The sequence below is a fragment of the Bombus affinis genome, chromosome 1 (assembly GCF_024516045.1).
Source record: "Bombus affinis isolate iyBomAffi1 chromosome 1, iyBomAffi1.2, whole genome shotgun sequence".
NCBI classification, from domain to species: domain Eukaryota; kingdom Metazoa; phylum Arthropoda; class Insecta; order Hymenoptera; family Apidae; genus Bombus; species Bombus affinis.
In genome coordinates, this window is record NC_066344.1 from 7,512,321 (window position 1) to 7,538,492 (window position 26,172).

The 26,172-nt window shown below is 42.8% G+C and overlaps 1 protein-coding gene across 5 annotated transcripts in view; it reads left to right on the plus strand.

The window, feature by feature from the left end:
• The window catches only part of LOC126919906 (uncharacterized), a 303,683-nt gene that overhangs the window by 248,594 nt on the left and 28,917 nt on the right, over positions 1 to 26,172 (plus strand). For all 5 annotated transcript variants that reach the window (XM_050729613.1, XM_050729590.1, XM_050729594.1 and 2 more), the window contains exon 13: positions 1,925 to 2,050. In XM_050729613.1, the coding sequence (XP_050585570.1) occupies positions 1,925 to 2,050 (126 nt within the window). The remainder of the gene's footprint in view (positions 1 to 1,924; positions 2,051 to 26,172) is intronic.

Consider the following 26,172-nt stretch of genomic DNA (forward strand, 5'->3'; position numbering starts at 1 on the left):
ATAGTATAGCATAGTTCAAGCCACATCTGTATCGTAATTGTAGCAAGTGACTTACGGACGTACGTTGTCACGCTAGAATATTGCGATATCCATATAAAAAGATCCATTAAACTTACGCAACGAAGTTACAAGAACATCTATACTACTCCAATTTTTATTAACGACAATACCATTAAGTATATAACTGTAAGATCACGAAATTTCCTCGATCACGAGTATCTTAAAGCTGGTTCATAAATCAAGAAATCCAAAAGCATCGGGACCTGCAGTAGTCGCTAACATTCTCGTTCGTTACTTTCTACTCGATCCTCGTCCCTCGCTCCTCCATGATCCATCTCTGGGTAACCATCCTTCAGCCGGTCGGTCGCAATTACCGGCACACTTTTTCAAACGACCAGCCAAATCTCGGCGAATTAATCCCACTCGCGGCGTTCTTCTCGCGCGTCCACGCCTCTGTCCGATCGTCGTCCACCTAACGCGGCCCAGTGACCCGAAAAACCAAACGTTGCCCGTGATCTGACCACATGTTGTGGTCCTTCCACGGGCAAACTAGCTGGTTTCTTTCGTTCAAGCTCCTCGACGTCGACAACGACGATGATAATCGCGAGGACGATCTCGCACTCCTCCTTCCACATGCTCTTCGTATTCGATCGGCACATTCTCTCTTCCAGCTGTTCCCGTTAATTATTCTCGCGGACTTTTCGCTCGCCGCTACGTCCGACCGCAACGACGAATCATTAATCACGCGTGACACGCCCGTACCAGCGATCTAATTATCGGCTAAAAGAGCACGCGGATACCCGCACCGAGCTGTTGCCCCGGGGGTAACGCGTGCTCGGCAGGTGAACCTGATCTATCACCAAGAAACTGATTTTCCGTACTGGAAAATCGAATCGATAAAGTTTTGTTTCGTCGAGTTGCGAAGAGAAGATGTTGCGTTGCTTCTCTGCTCTTTGATTTTCGTTTTTTCCTTTCCAGCAGAATAGGAAATAATTATGAGCTTTGCAAGGTGTCGAGGATAGAGTATAAGTAGAATAACAGCTGGCGCATTGATGGGATGACGAAGCGAAAATCAGATCTCTTCTGGTTAGTGAGAAGACTGTCTATTCGGTTAATCATGTACAACAGATTGCGTACTGCATGGAATTTTGGTAATATTTTGCATCTACTGCATTTTCTTTTCTTTATGAAAACTTCAAAGCGGTTGCGTTATTAACAGATTCTAAAGTGTTTAGAAAACTTATTCGCGATCATCACTGTCTTTTCATCCATCGTCGTTACGTAAGTGTCTGGAATAAGAGAAAATCGAACAATAAAATGAAAAAGTCAAAATGGGTGAATCTTCCTTTCTCTTGCCTCGCTAATAAATTACTCGAATTTGGTACAAGATGTGTATTTATTGGGAGAATGCAGGAGCACGTAAAACAGACTAGTGTGTCGTGTGTTCAAACGTTTCACTCGAGGTGTACTATGACGTTCATAAATAACCAGACCTCCGCCGTCGAGCACGGAACAGCCACGATCGTTCTTAATTATTTAACGAATCCAGGCAGACGTTAATTACTCACTGTCCTGCCGCGTTAAATTCTCCAGTTACGTGCTAGAAGGTAGCAAATATTGCGCTTGGAGAAACTTTGACGATGCCAGTCATGAGTTTTGGCTTGAAATTTATCGCACGCCGTGCACTTACCGTGTTACGTTGAAATGTATAGCGATTACAACAAAACTGTTGGTACAATGGAAACTTTCGTTGTTAGGAAAATAGGAAGGATGTGCTTTCAATTTTTACGTAAAGGTTTTAAAGCAGGAGGTGATTTTTAGTTTTCTACTTTCTAAAAGATCGAAAAGAAAAATAATTTAATCGATACTTTTGGTCGATGATAAACAATTTTCCCATTTTATTAATAACATCGTATTATTACAGGTACTATCCTGGTTCTGCAAGAAAGGCGACGACGTGCTATCGAAACACGCGCAACATTCTGCGACGAACCTATCAGCGGCGCGACTTCACGAGAGAGAATTCGAAAAGTTCTACTTCACGTCGATGGTGAGTACCCTAGAATACACGAATACACCTCTTCATTATTTTAATGATAGATAGGGTACATAAATCGGTCGAAAAATACTCAAAAGAGAAAAAGGAGATTGTTAGAATCATTAAAGATAAGATTGAAAATTCAGTACTTTAATTAACTGACTAATAAACTGATCAAGTAAGATAAACTGATCAAACTAGAAGTTAGAATAATAATTTTAGAACGTAAGCGAAAGTCTGAGTATATATCTACGAAAGCTTCGACTTGAGCGTTATGCTAACTGTTTCAAATAATGGGATCGAAAGCAAGTCAAGATCGGCCCATATATGTCCCGAGATTTCACTTTTTTCACGTCTCATCGAGTCTTTCGTCACGGTTCGATACCGAAGAAATCCCGAGGAGAGTCGGCCGAAATGACTGAAAGATAATAAAAGGCTTCTTTGTAGCCGGTTGCAAATATCACCGCCAGTTTCGCAAACTTCCTCCTTTGCTACCGGTCAAATCAATCGGAGAAAAGGTACACGTGTTTCGTTTAAAAAAAAAAAAAAAAAAAAAAACAAAAAAAAGAAAAAGAAAATAAAAGGATACAAGGAAGTGTATTAGCTTCGGCCTTAAAGGAAGGCGTAATATGAATATTAGATGCTCCATAGATTGGATCAGATCGGAGATAAGGGTTTCATTTAGACCGATGAACGTGTAACGATGACTTTCGGATTTCGTTGGACAGGAAAACTGCAAAAAATGGATTGAATGTACTTTAAGTAATTGTGCGTATCACTAGCGAATGTGATTTTGACGTAAGAACCTGTTCCAATTTGAAAGGAATATTTATTCAATTTTTGTATAATTCATGGAACGCAGGGTAACAAATATATCAGGAAGCATCGAGAGTAAGTAAAGACGTAAACATTAAAGAGAAAGTTAGAATGATCTATAGATCTATACTATTTTACCGACAAGTATCCCGTCGATAATGACATTCTTTTTTACGTAATTCTTTAATAAAAGACATTTTCAACAGGGAAACGTATATTATCTTATATTAGGCATACGCATATAGAATCAAAATGTAAAGAAATTCACAGTGGGAAAGATCTTTAAATAAGATTTAAGGAAGCAAATTTCCATGTGTGGTTCAACAGATCTCGGTCATGAAGGATCGGTAACTCGATTTCCTAGTCAAGTGGTGCCGCCTAGTGTCACCCGCTCGAAGCATCTTCCTGCAATACCGACCGATAAACGCCGCGTAAATTGAACTACGTTAAGGAGCGCACGAGCTCGCTAATGGCAGCGATTATTTTTCTGCCGTGACTCGAGGGGATTGTTTAAATGGTTGGAATCTCATTTGCGCCCCGTAATGGTCAGATCGAATCGCGGCCATTAATTCGAAGACGCGAAAGCGCCTTGCCAGTAACTTTCGCAATTAGAAACGTATTCACGGAGAGTCGATTAGCCGGCGCAAACCTGAGTGGATTGCAATGTCTGGTCTTATCAATCGATCGTGCATGCCCGTGTCCGGCGACGACGCTTTCCGTTCGGTGATAACGGGGCCAACGCGACAACGTGACCTCCGCTTTCTGCGTTTCCCATTTTCTCGATAACCGATCGCAAAAGTGCCGGAGAACCTTGAATCGCAATTAAGTAAAGGTATACGGCAATGATCTATTCGGGCGACTTGTCGCCGCTTATCGGCGAACCTTTTATCGGTGAACGTAGCGTTGGCGAAACGGTATGTCGTTTGAAAACTTGACTGCAACGAGTTCCTCTATTATATATTGAACTGTTCGAACTTTTTTCAATAGTTTCTTATTACTTTTGATAAATCGTAAAGTTCTTAGAATAAGTTTAAGCCTTTAGTATCCTTGGACGAGTTGTGTGTTTTAATATTTAAAAATGAATCTCATCGCATGTAAAAATCTAATAAATAGATCACTCGTGTTTCTATACATAACACCTATTCCTTCGGTGATAGGATATTTATCAGCACCGAAATCTGTGGAACTTATCTTTCATTTTTCAACGTCCCCTTGCAAGATTATTAACGAAATAACTCTCCAAATGAATTTTCATACGTGCACGCGTATTTATTGGCTGATGTTAAGTAGATGCATCTGGACCAGCGGGGGGTGGCGCAATGGACGACGATCCCGCGTGTGAAGAGGTCCTATTTTCATCCACATCTCGAACCGGTCCACGTCCACCGGTACCTTTATCGTCGAATTAATTTACGATCATTTCGATTGATACGCTCTTTAACTGGACGTCTTGCAATTAACCGGACGCTCCAAATATCGGGTTGCTCGGTGCAACGCGGTGCGATGTAGCACCGATCGCTTAATAATAAATCGGCGATACGTTCCAGTTCCGTTCCACCGACCCAAATAAACGGTTTTCTCGATCGTCGTTGACAATTATGACAGGACCGTGTGGGCAGGGTGCCGATGGGGGTCATTGTGCCGTCGCAGCCAATAAAAAAACGTCCATGGCAGTTTGGATAATGATCCAACAACTTGCAACGACCACGTGAAACACAGATAATTGAAGTGGGTGCCATATGATTAATTAATGTGCTGCTCGTTCGTTCGGGATATACATCTCTCGCTTGTCCCTCGATCGTTCCCTGGTTGGATTAATTGAGCAACAACCGCTCCGGTGGTGTCTTTTTGCGCTTCGTGAACTTGGTTATCGCTCGGTGAAAGTCAAATTTAAATTAGTGAATTGACGGGCTCGAAGAACGGATCCTGTTTCATTTCCCATTTTCGTATTGGCCAGTTTCTTTTTTATAGATGTGCTTAAGAAGAATAAGCAGAGAGATATTCAGATTTGTAATGAGTACTCTTTGAACTTTAACTGTCTACTTTCAGGCACAAGCATCAATAAAATCATCGCAACTTGTACCTGTGTAATGGAATTAAAAAGTTAATAAAAATTAATTAATTTAGCTTCTGAGACACTCAAATTCTGCCCCGTCTCTAAATCATGCAGCTCTTGCGTACCATTCGAAATCGATCGAGCTACCAGTTCTTTTCGCCATTTACAATCTGTTCTCACTTTCCGTGAGCGTGAATTTCTCCGAGATTCTTCGGGTGAAAGAGAACAAGACCTACCAATTACTAGCGATGTTTCTTTTTTACGAGTCGACCACAAGCGACCCTACGTTTTGTCGTATTGACGATCGTTACCCGGAAGGTGGACGGTGTTTCCTCGAAGTACGAAGCGATGTCGCGCGCCGGAAGCCGCGTTCGGCCACGGCCATCGAGGCGAACAGCGTTCTGTTAACCCAATTACGTAGACGAAGAAGAGGAGGCGTCGCGATCGTGGCGTGAATAAGAACGAGACGTCTGCGGGCGTTTTAATAGGACGTACGTGAAATCACGATCACCGCTCCCGAAAGGAAATGTTCACACCTGAAAAAGAATCGTGATCCTCGAGCAAACACAGAATTCTCGTGAACGCCCGACGAAATTTTACCGCAACCGATCGTGAAAGTGGATGGCATTTTTCTTTTCTTTGTGGCTTCCGGTGGAGAAATGTCATGGAGTCGGAATTGGTTGGTTTTTGTAATAGCATGATTGAATTTTGGGTAAGAGTGGTTTGTTGGTTTAATGGTTAGTTTAATTGGGTTTATGTGGAAGTAAAAGTGTGGCTTTTTGGACCATGATCTTTCATTCAGTTTCTTATGTACGGGGTCGAGGAATCTTAAATGCGTCTTATGAAATAACTTTACGGCTGTCGATTATTTTAACAGGACTTCGTTTTCGCTGTATTTTCAGAAGTATCGAAGCTTTGAAATCCAACTAATAAACAAGGAATTTGTTCGAATTTTTCATTATTTGATAAAAATTCATAATGTATACCTCACAATCGATCTTTTAGAATAATATTTCTGTTCAAACATCTGAACCTCACAAATATTTGAAATTCAATCTCTGCGTACAATGAACAGGCACTTAGGCTCAAAGAAATTTTAGCGTGAAGAAGATAAGAATCTTGTATGGGCGATCACCTCGAGGAGCTCGGCTTTCTAGCATATTCTCGTCGATATGATCGCGAGGAACGATGATTGCGACGCGTTATATCCGGTGGAGAGTGGACGCGTGTCGCGAATCGCGATCGGGAAATCGTTTCGAAAACTCGATTGCAACATACCAAATCGGTACAAGGCGGTCATGCTCGTTAGCCCCGGCGTTTAATTCGCCGCTCGCCACCCTGGAAATTGCGAATCTCGCGCAAGCTTCGGCCTCGAGCCTCCTCGGGCCTGTTCAATTAAGACGCGCGAGCAACGCTGCTAATTAGCCAATAAATATGGAAACGCGCGGCGAGCCTCGCCTCGTGTGCGTGTTAATTGAATGATTAAAATGTTAATCGGCTCTCTCGAACCGGAGTGGTCGCTTTTTCGTTTCGTTCGGATGACACCTATTTGTTTCACCTTCTTACGAGCGTATTCGATGAATCTGCCACGTGGTCGTTTACAAGTTTAGCTACGTTCAAGTAAGAACAAGATACATCTGGAAGATTTTAAAAAAGTGCATTCTGACGAAGAGTTTATTTGAAAATTTCATTATGTACGTTTATCTTGTTTCGTTGAGATATAGATTATCGAGTACTATTAAAGCGTTCGACGATAAATAGGCACATAATTCAATGTTGAAGTACATCTTTAAATTTCCTCGCCGTGTAAAGCTCAGCGATTTTCTCGACCCTCGTAGCCCCAATTTTCACTGTAATATATCGCATTTAATGCCTCCGCGAGTCCATTCGTTTCGAATAATCGATCCTCCGCTCTGTATTCAAATTGAAAAATATTCCGCTCGCTGACGACGAGTGATCACCGAGCAATTCAATTGGCCGCCTTATCTAAGAGCGAGGCTGCACCCGCGAAATTAGGGGTCCGCCCGCGTTTCGACAACCCTGAATTTTATTAGGTCTACCCTCCAGGAGTTCGTGGCTGGTGGTGCGAAAAGCTTAATCGCCTAATCGAGCTCCGATCCACGCGCAACGCCCATCGAAAATTCGACGGATTCGCTGGCTCGAGGGATGAAAATACATATATCCCTCTTGAAAACCAACGCAACATCTGTCGTGGCGATTTTCTCTTACGTTAGTAATATCGTTGAGATCTTGATTATCCCGAGTGAGAGAATTCAGATGAAAAATATTTCGTAACTGGCCATCTTTGCAGAAAAAAGCGACAACTTTGTAACTTCTTCAAACACGTATTTCGTCAAATACTCAGGAAATTATGGAGAAAGATTGTACCTGTATATTTTCTCTTAAATGACACGAAACATCACATCGTTGTTAAGAAAAGAAAAAGAACGAAAGACAAGGAACAAATTGCCTATCACAGGCTAAATGGCTTGCACTTCTCTCGAGATCAGAAAAACTGAGAAAAAAAAGCGAATACACATTTGCCTGGATAAAGCGGCGCATCTGGAGAACGAGAATTCCACGCGAGCCGAGCCGATCGAAGAACGGTGCAACAAGATGCATTAACCCATTAGTGCTCGAGTATGCATGCGAGTGAATCGTCTGACAGAGATGAAGCTACTTCTTGTTACGCATAGCTGGCCGTACGTAGCGTAGGTGTAACGCGAAAAAATAAAGCGCGAATGCACTTCGACTGATATGTGGGTTAATCGACGGGCAAAGTGGAACGATGCTACCTGGTGCCTCCTCGTTAAGAGGTGGGCTGAGTCTTCCGGGTCTTCCTGTTCATTTTTCTGGGCTAACTCTTTCAGTTGTGTAAAACGTGCTGGGTTTAATTTCCATATATTTTGGAAAATATCTAAGAAAGTCATAAATGGATATTTATATAATTTCATATCTTAATGGATATAGTTAAAAAATTGGGAAATGAGAAAAATATGATTCTACCTTCTGAATATTATAACGATCGCCTTGGCTATTTATATCTTTTAAATTCTCAATAAATGCAGGAAGACCACAGTCTAGTTATAAATTGATAATTATTTGTGTTAATATCGCGAAATGATTATAACTCCGACCACAAAACATTAACGGAAGATATCCATACGAGAGATATCTATAACGATCGAAGAATTAAATGCTCGTGCTATGAAATTAATTAAACTATTAATTAAACCAGATTATGAGACGGCTTAATCTAAAAAGGAAATCGCAGATATCTAAAATTAAAGGAAACTGCCGTGAAAGTAACTCTCGTCAAGTAACTCAATCATGATCGATAGATGGGCGTTATTAATTCACTGTAACTGTCCATAAAGCAAATCACCAGGGCACCGCGCGTCGCAGAAAAAGACTGATTGCATCCAGTTATACGGGACAGAACGCGTTTCTGGCAAAAAACCAAACTACGCTAACGACGCGCTCAACCCAAATATGAGAATTCCGAGCGGATCGGGGCACGAGACAAGCCGAGATAAATCCACGTACAAGGTATTCCAAGGTCTTCCCTTTTCTTACACGCTAAGCTCACCGTGACCCGTTACATTTACGGGGCGGAAGGCGTGGCGTTTTACGGTTTCCTCGTAGAAGAGACGTTGCGCCGGGGGTAATCGCCAAAGCTCGATTGCATAACACGATATCAACGTCGCCTATTCGAAGGAAACATCGTAGCGCGCCATAAACGACATCATATTCTCTTTTTACGCCTTTTTTGTCGTTTTTTACTATTTTGTTCTTTTCTGTGCCCCTTCTCTCTTTTTTGCACGAAGGCTGCACGAACATCCGAGAAGTTTTGCAATTGTCATGTCGCGAGAATACGGTTTCGTTAAGATGGCTCTCACGTTCTCTGAAGAACAATGAGCATCGCGGAATGAATTGATGCGACTCTCGTCACGGACCGATCCTCCGCAGGCAGACGATTACGCGATACAGTAGCATGAGATTTAATTCGAACGACGTTTGGTTGTGAAATAATTGAAAAACTAATCAAACGAGAATGCGATATTCTGTGCAGGTGTTATTGTAGCAGATCTTCGTTACAATTTTTTATTGAAATTCGTACTGCTCAATTCTTCCCACAATGGAGTTACTCTAATTTCTTCCATCGTATTATTCTTTCTCCTTTGAATATATATAAGGACCCTCGTTTGCTCCTCTCACACGTACTGTTTTCTATGCGCATTTGTTACGCTTGGCACCTTTTGCTCCAGGTGTTCGAAGATTTTAATTTTCAAACGACACGGACGCTCCTCCGTTGAATATCTCGCTGAAATATGCAGTACAAATGTTAAGTGAGCGTCGACTTCATGAAAGTGAAGAACCGAAGCAAAAACGTGCTTCGTTTGCTATTTAAACGTAAAAATCTGTTAGTATAATGCACTTAGTTTTCCTTGGGTCAGTACATACGTCCGCGACAAGCTCGATTCGTCTACGTTATTTAACGATACGTAGACGGATCAGACTTGTATCATTTACCCCTGTCAATCGTTGTCTTGTCGGTACATATATACATTTTCCCGTAATCTCGTATGCAAATGGGCAAAATAGAGGCTGACATTAGCTGTCGAGCCCAAACAACGTAAATAACTCGATGAAATATCGAGAGGCGAAATTATCTGCGATTCTAGAAGGCGATACGCGATCCACTTTCGTTGACGGCTTCAGTTATGTTTCCTTTCCTTTATGTAATAAAGTTGTCACAACATGAAGGATTCTCAAACTAATGCGAAGTATTTGCAGAGGCAACGGCAACGACAGTAAAATTTCCGATACATGTTTACATCGAATTACGAAAGTTTTATTGTCGAGAAAGCTGTCAAATCTCTGGTGAACATTTTTCGCGTCGATGTGAATAAATGTAAATCACTACGTCCACGGTGAAACCACGAATCTATCGTCACGCAAGATAATATCCACTGAGACACGCAAATTCGTTCAATCGAAAGCGGTTCCTGGTAGCCGAAACGTTCGATGAGCATATTACGGTACACACCAAACCGATCTATGACTCGTTTAAGAATCTTTGATGCCCGTTGCGCCAACCTCGAGTTACGTACGTGCTCTTCATGAAAAATGAATGGGTGACCCGATGGCTTATGCGGCATTACGCGGCGCGTGTACATGTGCCGAGTAGAAATGAGTGGAAAACGTAACTGTACCTTAATATCTCCTCTGCGAGATGTCATCGTTGAAAACGTGTCGGTTACTCTCTTGGGCTTTGTTCATTGCCGCTTAATAGCGCTGCGAACGTTTATGGATAACTATACGATACGAACAGGTTGATGGGGAGCATTTGCGAAATGTAGAATGCCAGCGTTAACGTGCAATTGGATGTGACTACATACATGGTGATCCACTAATCGTGGAACGATCGACAAGCGTTATTATGTGAAAAAATAAATCTAAGATATAGGTAGAGCATAATTATGTTTTTCTAATATGTTGTTTCGTTTTCGATAAAATCTAATGTGAACGTTCGTCTAGTATATGTGAACACGGTTAATTAATGGCTCGGTACAAAAGTGTAGAATACTATTTTTCCGTTCAAGGCATCGTTTTTCAGAGTCACGAAAAAGTCGTGTTTCATATTTTTGATGTATCTTTTCACGCCCCTGCAAATTATACCATAATTACTGGGACACCCTATACATCATGATATTGCCACGTGTATTACTATATGTTGGGCATCTTGGGTAAATAGCCGTAAGAAACGCTATTAGGATCATGTAAATTGTAAATGACACTCGAGTGAATAAAAGTAGCCCGATGTATAATAAGTGAGAGCATATCTAGTTAAAGCAATCTATTAAATGTTTAAGAAAAACGTGTTTTAAAAAGCGAGGCCTGTCATACGATAAAACAAGGAACAAAAACGATCGATTTGGTTCAGTGCGGAGTCAAATAATTGGCCTTAATTTATCGGCATACTTTTGTACGCTATCTTTGCGTACTAAACTCCGTTCACTAAATTTCCTATGCGTCGAACGAGTTCGCGTTTCATGCATATTTAAATAATTATCGTTCTTTGGTATTTTCAATAATTAGAACTTTATTCAACTACCGTAATAGAGTGGCTCTCACGGAAATCTCTTTTCCATTTGATCCAAAGAAAATTCTTTAAGTATACGTATAACTTCTACTGGAATCTTTTAATCGTAGATGTTCAGAATGGTTTAAGCCAGGTTTGAAACTGAAACTGTTTCGTGCTCTTTCACAACTCGATGCTACCGATCGAACGTTAATTTATTGCTTGCTTTCGGGTATTGTCTCGCGAAACTTCATTCGTATTCGGCAGAAAAATAGCACAGTCGCCGGTAAAGCAGTGGAACCGGAGAGAAACGCGAATTGTCATTCGCGAGATTCGTCGGCGAAGGCCGCCGGCGTAGTTGCTTCGCTTTTATTTACAGGTCTGACGCAAAAGCTGTCGGAAGGAGCGCAGAATTTGGCATACAATGGACGAGCACAGCTCGGCATTCACTCACGAACGAGAAAAGCGTCGAGGAACGTTCACGGGCCCGCCGATATTCGTGCCACTGGGTTACTACACTTTCGAGTTCAACTAAATCGGCCACGTAGCTACTGTTCTCTGGAATTATCGTGGCTTTTGTAAAACGACGAGAATAACATTTCGCAAACATCGGTTTCTTTGTCTCTCCTTTTGTTTTTCATCGAATGCTCGGCTTGTTGCTTCCTGCTTCGCCCGTTCGCCTATTCCGTCCAGACTTTTTGGTTCGTTCTCGTACGAGCATAGATTAATTAATGATTTCTTCCGGTTATTGCTCGCCAGTGTAATAATACACATTTACGAGTGATCTAGATTACGAACGAGCAATCGAACATCGTGTCAGTGCGTGGCGTTTCACTGGAGGCGCGTCGCGAAGACCTAGAAGATTGCTACACCGGATTGGCCTGTAAGTAGGAAATCCCTTCGATTCCCCTTTCGTAGAAATGTTTCTGCCACATATTACAAACCTATCTACGATTCGTAGAATCACGCGGCGAGTTCCATCGCGACATCTCCATTATTGATTGAAATTGGTCGCCGTCGAGTTTAAATGGCTGCGCGTACACCGAGATATATCCATCCTTTTCATTATTTCTTCTCTCTAGATCGAACTATTCACCGAGCTAGAACTTTCGCTTGGAGAATTTGGGAGATCAGGGACTTTCCATTCAAAATTTTCGCTGGAAGCACGTGGCACGAATGCCCTATTAGGATAATAGACGACTTTCTTGAACAAGGTTATGTATACTTCATAGTTCCGTATTAACACTTTAAAACTGCTACGACTCTATAACGCATTAAAGTGCAACTATGATACAATCTGTTTTAAAACCGATGACTTTTTAGGTGTATAACGTGTAGGCTTGTTTGATAAAGAAACGAGTGGATGAATTCGTAATAGCAAAATATATTGAAATAAGTATAAGTACAAAGATAGTGTATGCCAATTTTGATCGTCGCTCGCTCAGTGCTACAATATCAAAAGAATATCATAGGGAGCACGTTCATACATTTATATTATCAGTTGTTATCACAAAAAGTTAACCTTCTTATGTAACTCTAGCTGAAGATTACAGGAAACAGCAATAACAATCTAAACTTTGTAACCCAAAACAACATTAGTATACAGAGGCACAATAATATGGATCTTTCCGAGTTTTGAACTTTTTCCATCTCAACTTGAAACTATTTTTACGGCCATTGGCAGCTACACTTTTCATATTATTCTCACATATCCTAACAAATCAACGATGCGTTTGCTCAAATATAACACTATAAGCCTACAGACTTTATAATTATATACACTTGTTAATATCCAATAGATCAAGTACCTGATCGTGTGATTATTACATACGTCCGCGACTAGACAAATGTATCTAGTTGAATATGATACATTTGAGCGTAGCATATAACCCTAGGATTATATGAGCATCTAATAATTACATAAATATAGGCACTCGCGACTACAAGACCGTACAAGTTCCATATTTGACGCATCAAGATTACGCGTAACAAATGTATGTACGAGTGTCGCAATTCGGAACTCCCTGGCGAACCCGTTCAAGGACGCGGCATGGAGTCCAGTGAACCTGGGGTTCGTTAGCTTCGAAGAATAACGCGAGATCCGCGTAACGAATATGTAATGCCCGTGCATACGCACAATAGCATACTTGCGATGAAAGTGGCTTGTAATCCAGGCTGAGCGTCGCGAGGGATTCATACTTATGTGTCTCGTTAGCCGATTAAGGAGTGTCCGTATGCCGATTCAGCAAAAAGGACGATCGAACGTGCCGCGATGATGCTTCCTCGCATTGTCGCGACCGATCGCGACCATTTTTTTATGTTTCAGCGACTCGAACCGAACGAGACACCGTTAACTGGAATGAATGTCACAAATTGTCTCAAACAAATCTAAGTGATGGCGGGGCTTGCGGGTAGCAGATTAGATCTGCGCTTATGTTTAGGTTACTCGTGTAGTCATGCGATATCGCGAGTACCTATGCGCTACACACTTTACACACGGAATTCAATACGATTGTACGACCAGGTCTTTTTCAAATTTACCGTCAGAGTAATCGAAATAGTGGATTATACGAATTTTGCATAGCCCTTTCTGTACACGAAAAACCTTACTTTACCTTTTTCAGATTATTCTTCGGTCGATCCATACATCTCATCCCTTGTCTCGAAAGAATAAAAAAATCAAATCCTCAAAGCAAATCCTCAAAGCGAGTCCTTGTGTGTGACCTCGCGATCAAAGTTCGCTCACTGGATTCGCGTAAAGCCGTATATTCCCCGAAAATAAATGGTAGTGGCGTGTTTACGAGTCCGGATTCCGTGAACTCGCTCCAGCTTTGACATCCAGCTCGTTCGCAAGGACATCGATTCCGTGCACTCTCCTTTCTCTCGTTGAGAACTCAAGCCTTTCCAAGCATATAATCTAAATACGAGTTGCATAGCTTCGACCAAACATCGATTACGAACTTAATGAAATGTGTTCGATTCGTTGGTCACAGCAAATAATTATAGATCAATTTTTCTATATCGCAGATATTTTAAAGAGTTTGGATCGTTGAAATCAAGTTTCTTTCCATTCGTTACTAGCATTTACTCGACACAGCAACATTACGTCAAAGTTAATACGAGACGAATCAGATTTCTTGATATGTAGAACGTTAACTGGTAATATAGTTCATAATCGCCCGTCCTTGGAATACCACGGCATTCCTCGGTGACGCGGAATCGTGTCACTCTCATGATCGAGCCAAGGTCAAGACGAGTTCGATCCTCCGCCCTGTTGCACGATTTTTCCAAGAACTGCACCGGGAATAAATTAAACGTCCAGGGTCAGCGAGTACCCATGAGTATTCTTACCCACGCTGGAAAACGTCTAACGGTGATATCTCAAGCTTCTAATTACATCCCCGGTGGCCAGGTCGCTTTATCATAAGCGGACCGACGCTCTTTTTCCGTCGATTCTACGCTCGTGCAACTCGCGCTCGCTTATGCTTGGGAAAAGTGATCGTGGCCGTTGACTGTCGTCGCGCGAGTAATTTATTGGAACCGAAAGGATGCGCGTTGATCCTTAATAACACGCTTTCAACAAGGATCCAAGTGATGAATGCGTTGTGACCGCAATTGGGCCTACGCGCGTTTTGTACTTGTTCCTCGCGAGCTGGGAAAACGACTTTGTCGCTTTGCTATTTTTCGCTGTTCGTTGTTCCTGATATCGCTCGTTAAGTCCGCGATTCCTTATTCGTACAAGCAGGAAGAAAAAGGGACGCCGGGGATTAGGTGGTATGCAGAACATGGTGCGTTTCTTGTTGAGAGATGATCCTATTTTGTAAACGAGCGTGAACATCGAATTCAAAGCCCTATTCTAACATCCTATATATCAGTTTGCTCCTCCTACTTAATTACTAGGTGGCGGATGTTTATGCGCATTCGTGTTCCTATAAACGCAATCAAAAAACTAGTAGCTAAATATTTCTAGATTTATATCGTTAGTAGACTAACCATGCTGTTCTTCTCATTTCCTGTTGGTCTTTGTACACTTCCAGGCATCTTTTTCTTTTGGAATACTTTATTCATTAAAAAATATTATATTACATACTAAAACCAAATTCTTAAGGATTATTTATATCCATATAATTAAGAATGAGAACAACAGGCTTAAAGATTGTAACTATTACTTTGAATATTTTGTATACTCCTGTATAATATGTGAATAGCGTTCATTTCTGCACCTTTCAATTTTCTATCCTCTGCTCATACAAAAATCCTAAAGAAGAGCAATCGCAAAGAATATCTCCACATCAGCGCTCGGATCGATTTCCTCTCCCTTTTTCTTCTTTTTTCAAGCATTTCAACCCCTTATTCACGTCTTTCTATTACGTATCAGCCTCCCTTCTACACCAGACATCATTGAACGATCAAAGCGAGGGGAGAACGGGATTGGTGCTCTCGCGAAAAGCAGGCAAAAGGTCAGCAGCGTCGAAATCGCGATATTCCATTCGTGGACGGTGTTTCTCACGGTCTCGTTATCGCGCAAACATTGTGATTTGTTTGCACGAGCAGTAACGAACGGCGATGGAGGCGTGCAACGCCAACCGATACTGCGAATCGTGCGTCGAGCAATTAATTGAATCCCGCGTACACGTGCGTAAATGAATTTACTGGCACGTGCCACCGGATCGAACGTACGTTTCGAAAGTCCCTGCAGGGCTCTCTTCCGCTCGATGCACCCGTATAAATAGAAACGGCTGTGTCGCGTTCGAACCGAGTCTGCGAATTGTTGGTCGGTCTATTTTTGCGACTCGAGGTGGACTTCTTGGTGTGGCTCACGTTTTTTTGAAATATTTGTAGCGCGAAGGGTGGACAGAAACGGTGACGGCTTAATTGCGGTGCTTTTCGGTAAAAACAGATGCTGGAGTTTTAACGCTCGAGTGAGTTTAGGGGGAGTTATTTGTCGAATCCTTTGAGTAATTCTTCGAGGAAGGGATTCTGATGTCATCGAATGTTATTAGTACGACGATATATTTATCGAATGTCGAAGAACATTCGAAAGTTTGTATTTCTTGTTGAAGAAAAGAGAAGATATTTGAATAAATATCAAGAAAATTGCTATAAAAATTATCCAAAGTTAGCGAAATCCGAAATTGAAAGTTTATTTAATTTCTTTTTAATTTGGAGATGAATATTTGAATGCGAATGTAAGTTTGAAAAGTTGAATTTAGAAGTATAGAGATAGATATCTACCATCCTGGTTTTCGTGTATATGTTGCATTGACAAGAAATTATATCCTGATATTTCAGTAGCATCTCACGCAGCATCTTCAGAAGCGATATCGATATCAATAAAGGAAAAGATAACCGTGATGCTGACGATGTATCAAGATCGTATAATTATATAACTCCTCGTGAACACCAGTCTTCTACCAGGAAGTTATTACGATATCCGATTTCTATGTATACTAAAATCAATACACCTTTTATTGCTTAGAATTATACAAATTCCTTCTACTACTATTATGATACGAACCAGCAACACCTCTTCTCGAACCACAGCTAAACAAGTTTAACATCCTGCACGCGTCAAGCGACGAAGCAATCGATGATCTATCAAAAGAAATATGCTCTCAACAACTTCATTCGTTCTACCGTGATATTTCTTTCTCTTCGACGAAGAACAAAAATAAGAGTCGCGGAGGAATCGATGCTTCGTGTTCGATGGTTCTATCGGAGACGGCGGAATATCAAAACCAGTCTCACGTGTGGCGAGCCACGGGCAAAAACCTGTGAAAACCACGAGGCTCGGCGAATGGCTCGATAACGACGTTCAGTACCAGCAGCCAAGTGAAATTTTACACCGGATGCAATCCGAGAAACTGCACAATAGAAAATGCTGTCCGCCAGCCTTTTATCGACGTTCCTTGCGCAAAAGCGAACCGTGCCTCTATTAACGAGCCATGCGGGACACTTTCCTGCATCGCGTTTTTCATTCTCTCCTCTCCCGTCAAGCCAGCCCCAGCCAACGATCGATCGTCCCAGCCATATGGCACGGAACTCGCGTTCAGATTCACCAAAAGGGGTGTTTGTGGAATCGCGAGATGAGAATGTTTCGTATTTTATGTGTTTCGGAAATTAATTGGGAAAAACTTTGGACTTTTCAAATTGTAAAATCGAATCGACGAATATCTGTCGCAGTTGATATTGTTTTATAGAATTTTTAAAGCTCGCGAGTTCTATTGGGAAATTTTTAGGTATTGCCTTGTGATCGACGCTGTTTGCTTTATGAAGAGTAAACACAGTTGCGTGACAAGACATATCGTTGGTGTTATCTATCTATTTTCGGTACTTTCCGCTTAAACGTGAGAATTCGATGTTATTTGACATTCTTCAACGCTATTGAGCAAGGAGTTCTGTAGAATCAGATGGACTCGACTGTTCATCAATGGAACGGTATTCTTCGAGCAAAACGCTCGTACTACTTCTAGAAACTGTGTCCATAACGATGACAGACAATCTGCGGTCATGCGATGAACTCCGCAAAAAATAACCGCTATCGCGCGATGAAATAATTAACGTGAGACTGCATTTTTACTCTATCGAAATTCGCGTACCAGTCTTATCTATTACTTCTTGCATTCTTTTATCGTTGCATTTATTCTATTATCCTTCGCACGTTCAAAATCACGTGAATCCTGTATACTCTCACCAAAATGTCATCCATGGAAATTTTAAACACGTAAAAACGCATAGAACACGTAAACCTATAGAATATACGTAATAAGCAGAATATATAAACTACGAAAAGTGTGGTATCTTTGAAGATACATGGAATGTGAAGCAAATTTCTGATGGAAGTCTAATAGTAAACAACAAAAGAGATGTCATAATCACAAAAGAGGGTAGTTGCACTCGTCGCAGCGTCCTTGCCTCCGCTGCACCCTCCCACGCGCTCGATCGATCAATCGACGACGGTAACGTTGTTCGATCGCGGTGCGTGGAGCGTGTAGAAGCGAGGGCGACTGGTTCGAGCGGGTTTCCGAAAGGAAAAGGCATTCCAGGCCGCAAAGTGGCGGATCGCGCGCTGATTGGAGGACGGTATACGCGGGCCGTTCGCGCGTACGTGTTTGGGACAGGACTGTTGGCTGGCTGGCTGGCTGTGCAGCATGTTCAGACAGGGAAAGGAACGGAGCGGAACCGAACGAACTCTCCGGCTTCTAGAGAAAGAGAGAAGGAGATCCGCGACGCGTCGAGCCGCGTCGGTGAGAGTTTAGAGGCGAGTGTCGAGTAGAGCGCGGCTCGAATGGAATGGAATCGCGTGTGTGCCCCTAGATCGTGTTCCGCTCGGGCCGGCGTCCGCGTCAGTGTGCGTGTTGCATACGTGCTGTACCGTGCTGTGCCGTGTGCGCGGGATTAGAAGAGTCGCACCAGTAGGCCACTGGCGCTCGACGCCTCTGCGTCTCTTTTTCCGGCTCGCGCGGCTCCGACCTACCGTAAAACGATGATCCTCGATCCGCTGATGGATATCGATCGCTAGCATCGATTTGTGAATCGATCGAACGCCGTACAAACGCGTTTTGCGGGAGTTTTTCTGGATTATTCTTCCAATTCTTCGATTCGATCAATGGATGTTGACATTTGATATTTTGTAGTTGGTATTAACTTACTTTCAAATCAAACTGTGAACGGTCACGTGTATTCGTGCTTTTGACCATCTCGTAAGATTGGAGGATTTTAATCATCGACTGTCAGGATACAACGAAAGATCGAGAAGGATTTAGAGCGGTCGAAGAGCGGCGAGCACCGTTGCGGCTGATAGATCGCCGTATCCGCTGGCTCGATCTATCGCGAGGCTCGCCCTCGAAGACCGATCGCGTGACGCGAGAAACAACTTTCGCGCTAGCAAATTGCCCGCGCCCTCCGGTCCAGCCTCTCCCCTTAAACCGTCTGGAATCTATTACATGAAAAGTATTTGTAGCCTTTAGACAAACTCGCGAAACATTTTTGGAACGGGAGAAGTGTGCTAGTCATTTTACGTTTCGGAATCGAGTGCGTAGAAACGACTCGCACGCGAAATACTACTCATGTTTCTAACATAAGTGGAATCCTTGGCGACGGTTTTGAAATAACGAGGCCTTGGAACACGCGAAACAAAACGCGTAACAAAACGCGAAAAAGCGAGTAACTCGGGAAAGAACGAGCTCGCAATTCAGTTGTGTACCGTAATGTAAAATCGAACCAGGCGGAATTGCACGATATTAGGTGTAAACTATCGGTATTGGTTTCTCATCGTGGTGCGGGAACGATTGCTCGTGCAGAAAAATATTTTTAAACGCGAATGGACGTGCAGACTTTTATTTGGTGCGCTATCATTACGGTGCATAGGAGCGGGTAATATCGGCTTGCAATATTGTTGAGGATGAGATTGCAGAACGATTGTTTGGGTGGATAACCGCGAATTACGTATAGTGTCGGGGATTTGTGACTCGGCTTCCGATACCATTGCAAGCGCGCAAGTGGCAGAGAACGAGTCGGTTACGGTATCTCGTTATCGCTGCGTTAAAGCATCTGAAAATTTCCGAAGGAAGAACTGGAATTTCGTTTTAGTTGTATCTGTTTGGAAGTTATTAACGGAAAGAAGTTGCTAATTCGACGTTGACATTAATAATTTCGTTTGTATGTTTTTGCAAAGAATTAAAGCAAGCCGAAAAATTGCATAATATTGGACCAGGTTGATATATCGTTACATAACATTGATATGGTCAAAAGGACGGTATAATTTATAAACTGTCTATCAACAAACAGTTTTGATAAACGAAAAAGCTCCAGTGAGTTTGGAAAGTCTGAAGAGTTGAAATAATTATATATCAAACTCGATATCCTAGAAATCCATTTTTATGTTCAAGCTATTAATATCGCGAGGAGAATATGAAACGCGTAAAAATTAGTTCGACGCTTATCTACGAGCGGATCGAGAAGCAGCGTGAGGAACCGGCGGCGCCCTCGGTTCGCGAAATACCCTCGTAACGACGATGACGCGCGTCGAGTAGTTATTTCGGATGTACATCATCGAGGAAGATAGTGGGGACGACGGCGGATGCCGTCTGATCTCCGTCCGTCAGTGCGTCGACGCTGACGGAGCGCGTGAGACATCGTGCCCGGAAAACCGGCGTCCCGACGAAGACGACGTCGACGCCGCTAGCCTGCTGGACGTCAAGTGTTTCCCACGTGTGCACAAGACACCGTATATCCTCAAGAAGTCCGCCTCTCTGGACGAGAAAGGTCGTGAGTCGAAGAAGGATCAGTTCCTAAAGTCTTCTCTTCGTGTCGACCTGAAGCCAGACCGGTCGACCGTCGAACCTGTCGCGTCCCAAGACGAAAAAGAAATCTCGCGGGATAAAATCATCGAGGAGAGTGCGATTTGTGTAAAAAACGAGAAGCTGGAAATTTCCATTAAGTTATTAGAAGTGGTGAATTGCGAGAGCGTCTACGATGACCAAGGATACAAGACCACGGTGAACTTTCAGTACAAAGATACTCTAACGAGAGCCTGTAATGCATCGAAACTCGAAAAAGCACGCGGACTGAAGCGAAGCGCGTCCGCGCCCGGAAACGGCTCTTGCCAAGTCTCAGAGAACCAGGATACCTCGACGACGACCAAAGACAGTGACAGCCAAAGCAACTCGAAGGATCGCAAGGAAACCAAAGACTTCGTGTTCGTGAAGAAGAGCCCGTCGAAAGCGTCCGCGAAAGCGGACGGCGGTCAGTTGACTAGATATCGTTCGAGGACGAACAGATCGCAAGAATTCGCTACAAAGACCGAACAGTTGATCGCGAGACGCGGCCAGCAAGATTATCCGGCGCGAAGAGCCAGAGCCTCCTCGTTCGTGATCGAGAGGAAGAAGTATCGCCAGGCTGCAATTACATCCTCGAGGTCCAGCGAGGATCTGTCGAGGTGTTCGTTGAGCAACAACGAGACGACGGAGGCTGATGGAATGCGGAATTGCAACAGCGCCGTGGCGGGCGTTGACGAGAACGAAGGATGCGTCCTGATCGGGGTCCGATCCCTCGAGGAGGGCCCCCAGCTGCCTCTGATTCCGCGACAGGACGACAGGTGTACCAGAAGGGATAGGGAGCGCGCCAGGATTTTGCGGCGGAGAAGAATCAACGGAAGATCGGCCTCGGTGCCTAGGGTGCATGTGAGTTCAGATTTTAAACCAGTTGACAAGTGCTCTTGCGTTCGCTTTCGCGATTCTTTGTTACTTTCGCGTGATTAGGTGGATTATGAGTAGTTCTCACCAAAAAATCTTATTTTATAAACATATTGCATCTGACTCGAGTATATAACGTTATTGTGGTTTGTTAAGAGCTTTTTGATTATTGTTCTCTTGATTAAAATTAATTCCAAACGTTGAAGTTTGGAAATACCGTTGTCTCGAGAGCGTTTGAACCAGTCTTTTTCCGAAAAGTAGTCAGTTGAACGTCTCAAATATTCCACAGCCTCCTCGCTCTATTTATATTCACCGCCTCCTTCGCATTGAACTAGATTTCCATCCACGACCTTCCCACCAAATTTCTCTTTGAGAAACCAGTCAAACAAACTCAACGAAAAAACAAGACCCTCCTTCGAAGAATTATTCCTCTCACGGAACGAAAGCAAAACACGTACATGATACGATTCGATAGTCGGATGATTTACTATGGCCTAAAAACAACCGCAACATCCCCTCGCGTTCCTCTCGTATCACAATGTAGCGACTCTATGCAAACGTCAGCCGAGGGGAAACAAAGAGAAGAACTCGCTGAATCGAACGATCCTCTCGCGAACGTTAAAAGCACGCCTATCGGTTTGCACGGCGCGTTACTGCTCTCTTCCTACCATTCGTAGCGCATTCTATTGCGCGAGTAAATCACGGCGCGGCATCAACCTGCTAAAATGCATCGCTTTGTGAACCCCCCGTCGCGCTCCGCCGCTGTCACGGATACGATCGCGGTGTTCTTAAAGGTGCAGCCACACGGGGAAGCTGCGAACAACGGTGAAACGCCAGCGTGGTATTTAGACGCGGGCCGATCGCCTCTTGCGAAAGCCACTCTTCGGATATTTGCGTCGGCGAGCGCCTCGACCCGACTAGGAATTTACCTGGTGCGCGCCACGTTGTTTTCCCCCGTGTCGTTTCAACGCGACTACGAACGCTCGATCGACATGCGTGTTCACGTAGGTGAAAATGAATCGGTTGCATGAATCGAGCAAGCATTCAACCTGTTGGGAAATTTTTGTACGCCGAGAGAAAGGATGTTTCCGATTCTTGATGGATGATGTGTGCTTTCCAGTCGAGCCATCTCCTTTTTTAGGCGCTTGTATTTTGCCTCTGAAAGTTATTATCCCATGTCCAATAAAGGATACTGTATAGTAAGATAGAATTATTGAGTCACTTGAGATTCAACATCTCAAAATTTATTTGTAATCTTTGCATAGAATAATGAAACTCGTTGTATGTTATGACACACTATTAATCGTTGACGAAAGAATGAAAAGATATCGTATAGTTTGGATGCAGTAAGAGAAAATACAACAGAAAATGGTTCAAATATATTCAAATATATATCATACCCGTCTAATAATATCTAAGCTCATATCTAAGCGTGGAAATTCGTTAGTAACTTATAACACTGAATTATAGTGAAATTGCCTTTGATCCTTAGAAGTTTTGATATTAGCAATTTCAATTTTCCTTCCAAATTGAATCGAACGATCTCTCAGCAACAAAGTCCGAACTGTAATTCAAAACGATCGATGTTTCTTCTTTGGAGAATAGCGCGGAATATCGAAGTTCGACTGAAGTTTCGAGGAAGTTCTAGCAATGGAACTCTACCAGTGTTCGCATTTTGCTTTAAATACCGTGTCTGGTACAACGTCGACGACAGTGGACTGGCATTCTTTTGCTTGTCCCCTATTGGAAAACAATAAGCGTTCCGTATCGCGAGCACGGTGACGCGAGTTGCACGTGCGCCCGAGGTGCACGAGGATGATTAACGATTTGTTAGGTACACGCCTAACCTTTGATAACGACAGGCAAACAATTTAACAAGCCTCATAGATAATGCTTCGCCATACCACGATACATGTGTGTAGGTATAAATTACTCCGCGTTGGAATGTAGTTTAAGAAACCTTGAAGATCGAAATATCGCAACACATCGAATTATACTACAGAGTATACTTTGTTTCGCCGTTTCGTTACGGTACTAGATGTTCTTCAGTGCTTAACGACGACGACTTTTTGCTGCGTTTCAGGGATTATCGATAGTTTACGCGACACAAAGCGCGGTAACAATGATGCAGTAATGAGCACGTTGAACAGAATTAGCATAATAATCTCGCATTAGCATAGCTCGCCTTGAGCGTGCAAGTATTCGAGCGTTAAAAGACCGTTGCCCGGTAATTTTGAGGCGAGGAAAACAATGGTGGTGTCGGTCAAAGGGAATTTCAAGTTTGATTCAACACGCTGTTCCTCACGGACCACCTTCGTTCCGAGTTATCTTTTCCACGCAACGATTACGACAGAGTATGTTTATCGGTTGTTTACCGTGTCATGAAACTAATTCCCTAGGAATCTGAAGGTATTTACGTGCTCCTACGAAAATTTCCGGCCACCAATGGCAGAAATGTTAATAGCACCAGTGGTTCAGCGAGTCGAGGTAAACGATACCGAAGGCTTAGGTCTATCGTTGCGATCCAGTTCGAGACCACTTTCGTTTTTTCTTGCTCTCCCCTGTCAGCCGAAAGGAAACGACAACGATGCTTTTACGATCGCGACAATGCAAGGCGTGGCGTCTCTAGTTTACAACTAGCGAGGTTGCGACGACGATCGTTTTTCAAATGTCAGAACGATCAAAGAGGATGGAAATTTCCATTTAAATTGCAGTGATAGTGTATGGAGTTAATTATTTTCAGAGTAAACTTTGTAAGGAATTGTTCTGTAAAGACTCAAGAAGCTTTCCCGAGGCATTAAAGATTAATCAAAAAGTTTTTAAAAGTTTCTTGATAGATCCTGATGACCAAACGAAAGATTGTGTATCTGACACAATTAACCATCGCCAATGCCGCCAATGACGGTAACTTAGTATACGTGGACGGCTTCTCTGTTGCACTTGTACGACGTCTGACCTGAATATATATCCTCGTTGCAGCCGTTTTCGCGCGATAGATCGCCTTCAATTTCGGCTTAAGAGGATTTTCAAACGGTCAGTCTTCTAAGTAAGCTTGAAATAATTTCTTCCTGGAATTTTACATTAAGCTATCACGCTCGAAAATTGCACTGTTGTCCGGTTATCTGAACTGCTTTAAACGCTCATGTCACTACCAGTTTGGCACTTTTTCCCTGATAACGGAAACTCGTTCCAATTTCTATTTTCCCAACTTTTATCGAATTGGTTAAAAAATCTCCACTGTTGGTAAACACAGGATATGTTTATCAGTATCATGGAGGATATGACAAGCGTGAAAATTTGTCTGCCACGTAATACCGTGTATTTTCATTTTGTAGTTTCGTTCGTATAATATTATTTGTAAAATTTCGTTTACCACATTAACAAATTTACCACTTTGATCAATTATCAATGAACTATCAAGAAAAAGAGAATTTCTGTTAATAACAACGATAACAAACGGATCGTAGCTTAATGCTTGAAAGGAAATTCCTCAAATTCTTTCTCATGCCTTGATTACACAAACTCGTGATTCTTTAATTTAGAATCTCCGTGAAGTTTCCGACCACGAATGTGTTAACGCACCTCTCAAACTGGCGCGCGATAAGCAAAGTGCTTTCATTGAGTATTCGCAATTGGGTCTGTCTCCCAATGAAGATCTTTATTGAGCAACGTCGATAACGAACATCGATCGCATGAATACCGGTGAATACTGGTGAATCGTGAGGAGAGGTAGATCGAAGCAGGAACTAGTCGATGCGACGTAACGACACTCGAGTGGAAGAACGGGTGTGACGTAATGAAGCTACTTTTGTCGGCCCCTGTTTTCTATGAATTTGGAATTAATGGATACCTGGTTTTCAAACATTTCTTACGACAGAGGGAACTAGGAAACACGTATGGAGCTGCGGATAAATAAAAGTATCGACGTTCCGTGAATACGTGTTTGCGTAACGCCCACTGGGAGGAACGTTGATTTATACGAAGTCCGACACGTGACGCGAAAGAAAATACTCGCAGACTTTTATTTATCAGCGAATTTGGAGCAGAAACATCCAGTGTGAGCATCGATAAAGTCGAATCGATTGTTGCACCAGGGTTGAGTAGGGTTTGACTGTTCCTTATCGCTGTTTTTGTTTTCTGGTACAAAATGAAGGATGTACGTGACTGTCGTAGTGCTACGTTGAAAAGTTCTGGGCGTGGTTAATTGAAACGTAGTTAGAAATTATGTCAATGATTTCCCATTTCTATTCTCTACTGGATATTATGTACTATTTATTGTTCCAAACTACCAAGTTAGGAAATAGTAAGTTACGTCGTTTTATAAGTGTAGCATCACGTCGGATATTGCGATTTATAAAAACACGTAATGCTACGTTGTTGATACTGAAATTGCAATCGTGTAAGGAAGAGTACTACATAGTACTCCTTTTTCAGCTCACTGTAATTGCTAATCGCTTCGTAATCGAATCGGTGCATCGATCGCATAACCATCAGCTACAGATTTCTCCGATCGATGGTTCCGTTCGCACCGGAAGCCGGCTTTCCCTTCGCGACACGCAACGTCTGGAACTTCATTGGTATTCGCTCAAACTTTTAGCGTTGCGACAGAAAGGGGGTCCTTATCGGACGAAACGATGCTATCGGGTACGATTCTTGGAGTAGAAAAGAAAGAAGAAAGAATGTCCGTATTTTTATTCATAATCGCCGACGAACGGCGAATGATTTCGAATCGTAAGCGTTCCTCGAACGAGATAGGAATCGAGCCCTTGGAGACGCTGACGTTCGACAACTCGTAACGAGTATCGAATCGAATTTCTCGCGATTATGCGCGATGTATATGCGTCGAACTTCTCGGAAGCTATCGACGTCGGAGCGTGCCCGTCGAGAGAAATACTGCGAGCTCGACGAGCCGTGACGGAACGCTTTTGCTAAATAATACGCATGAAGGCGCAGATAAAACGTTCGCGTTGAACGTACCACC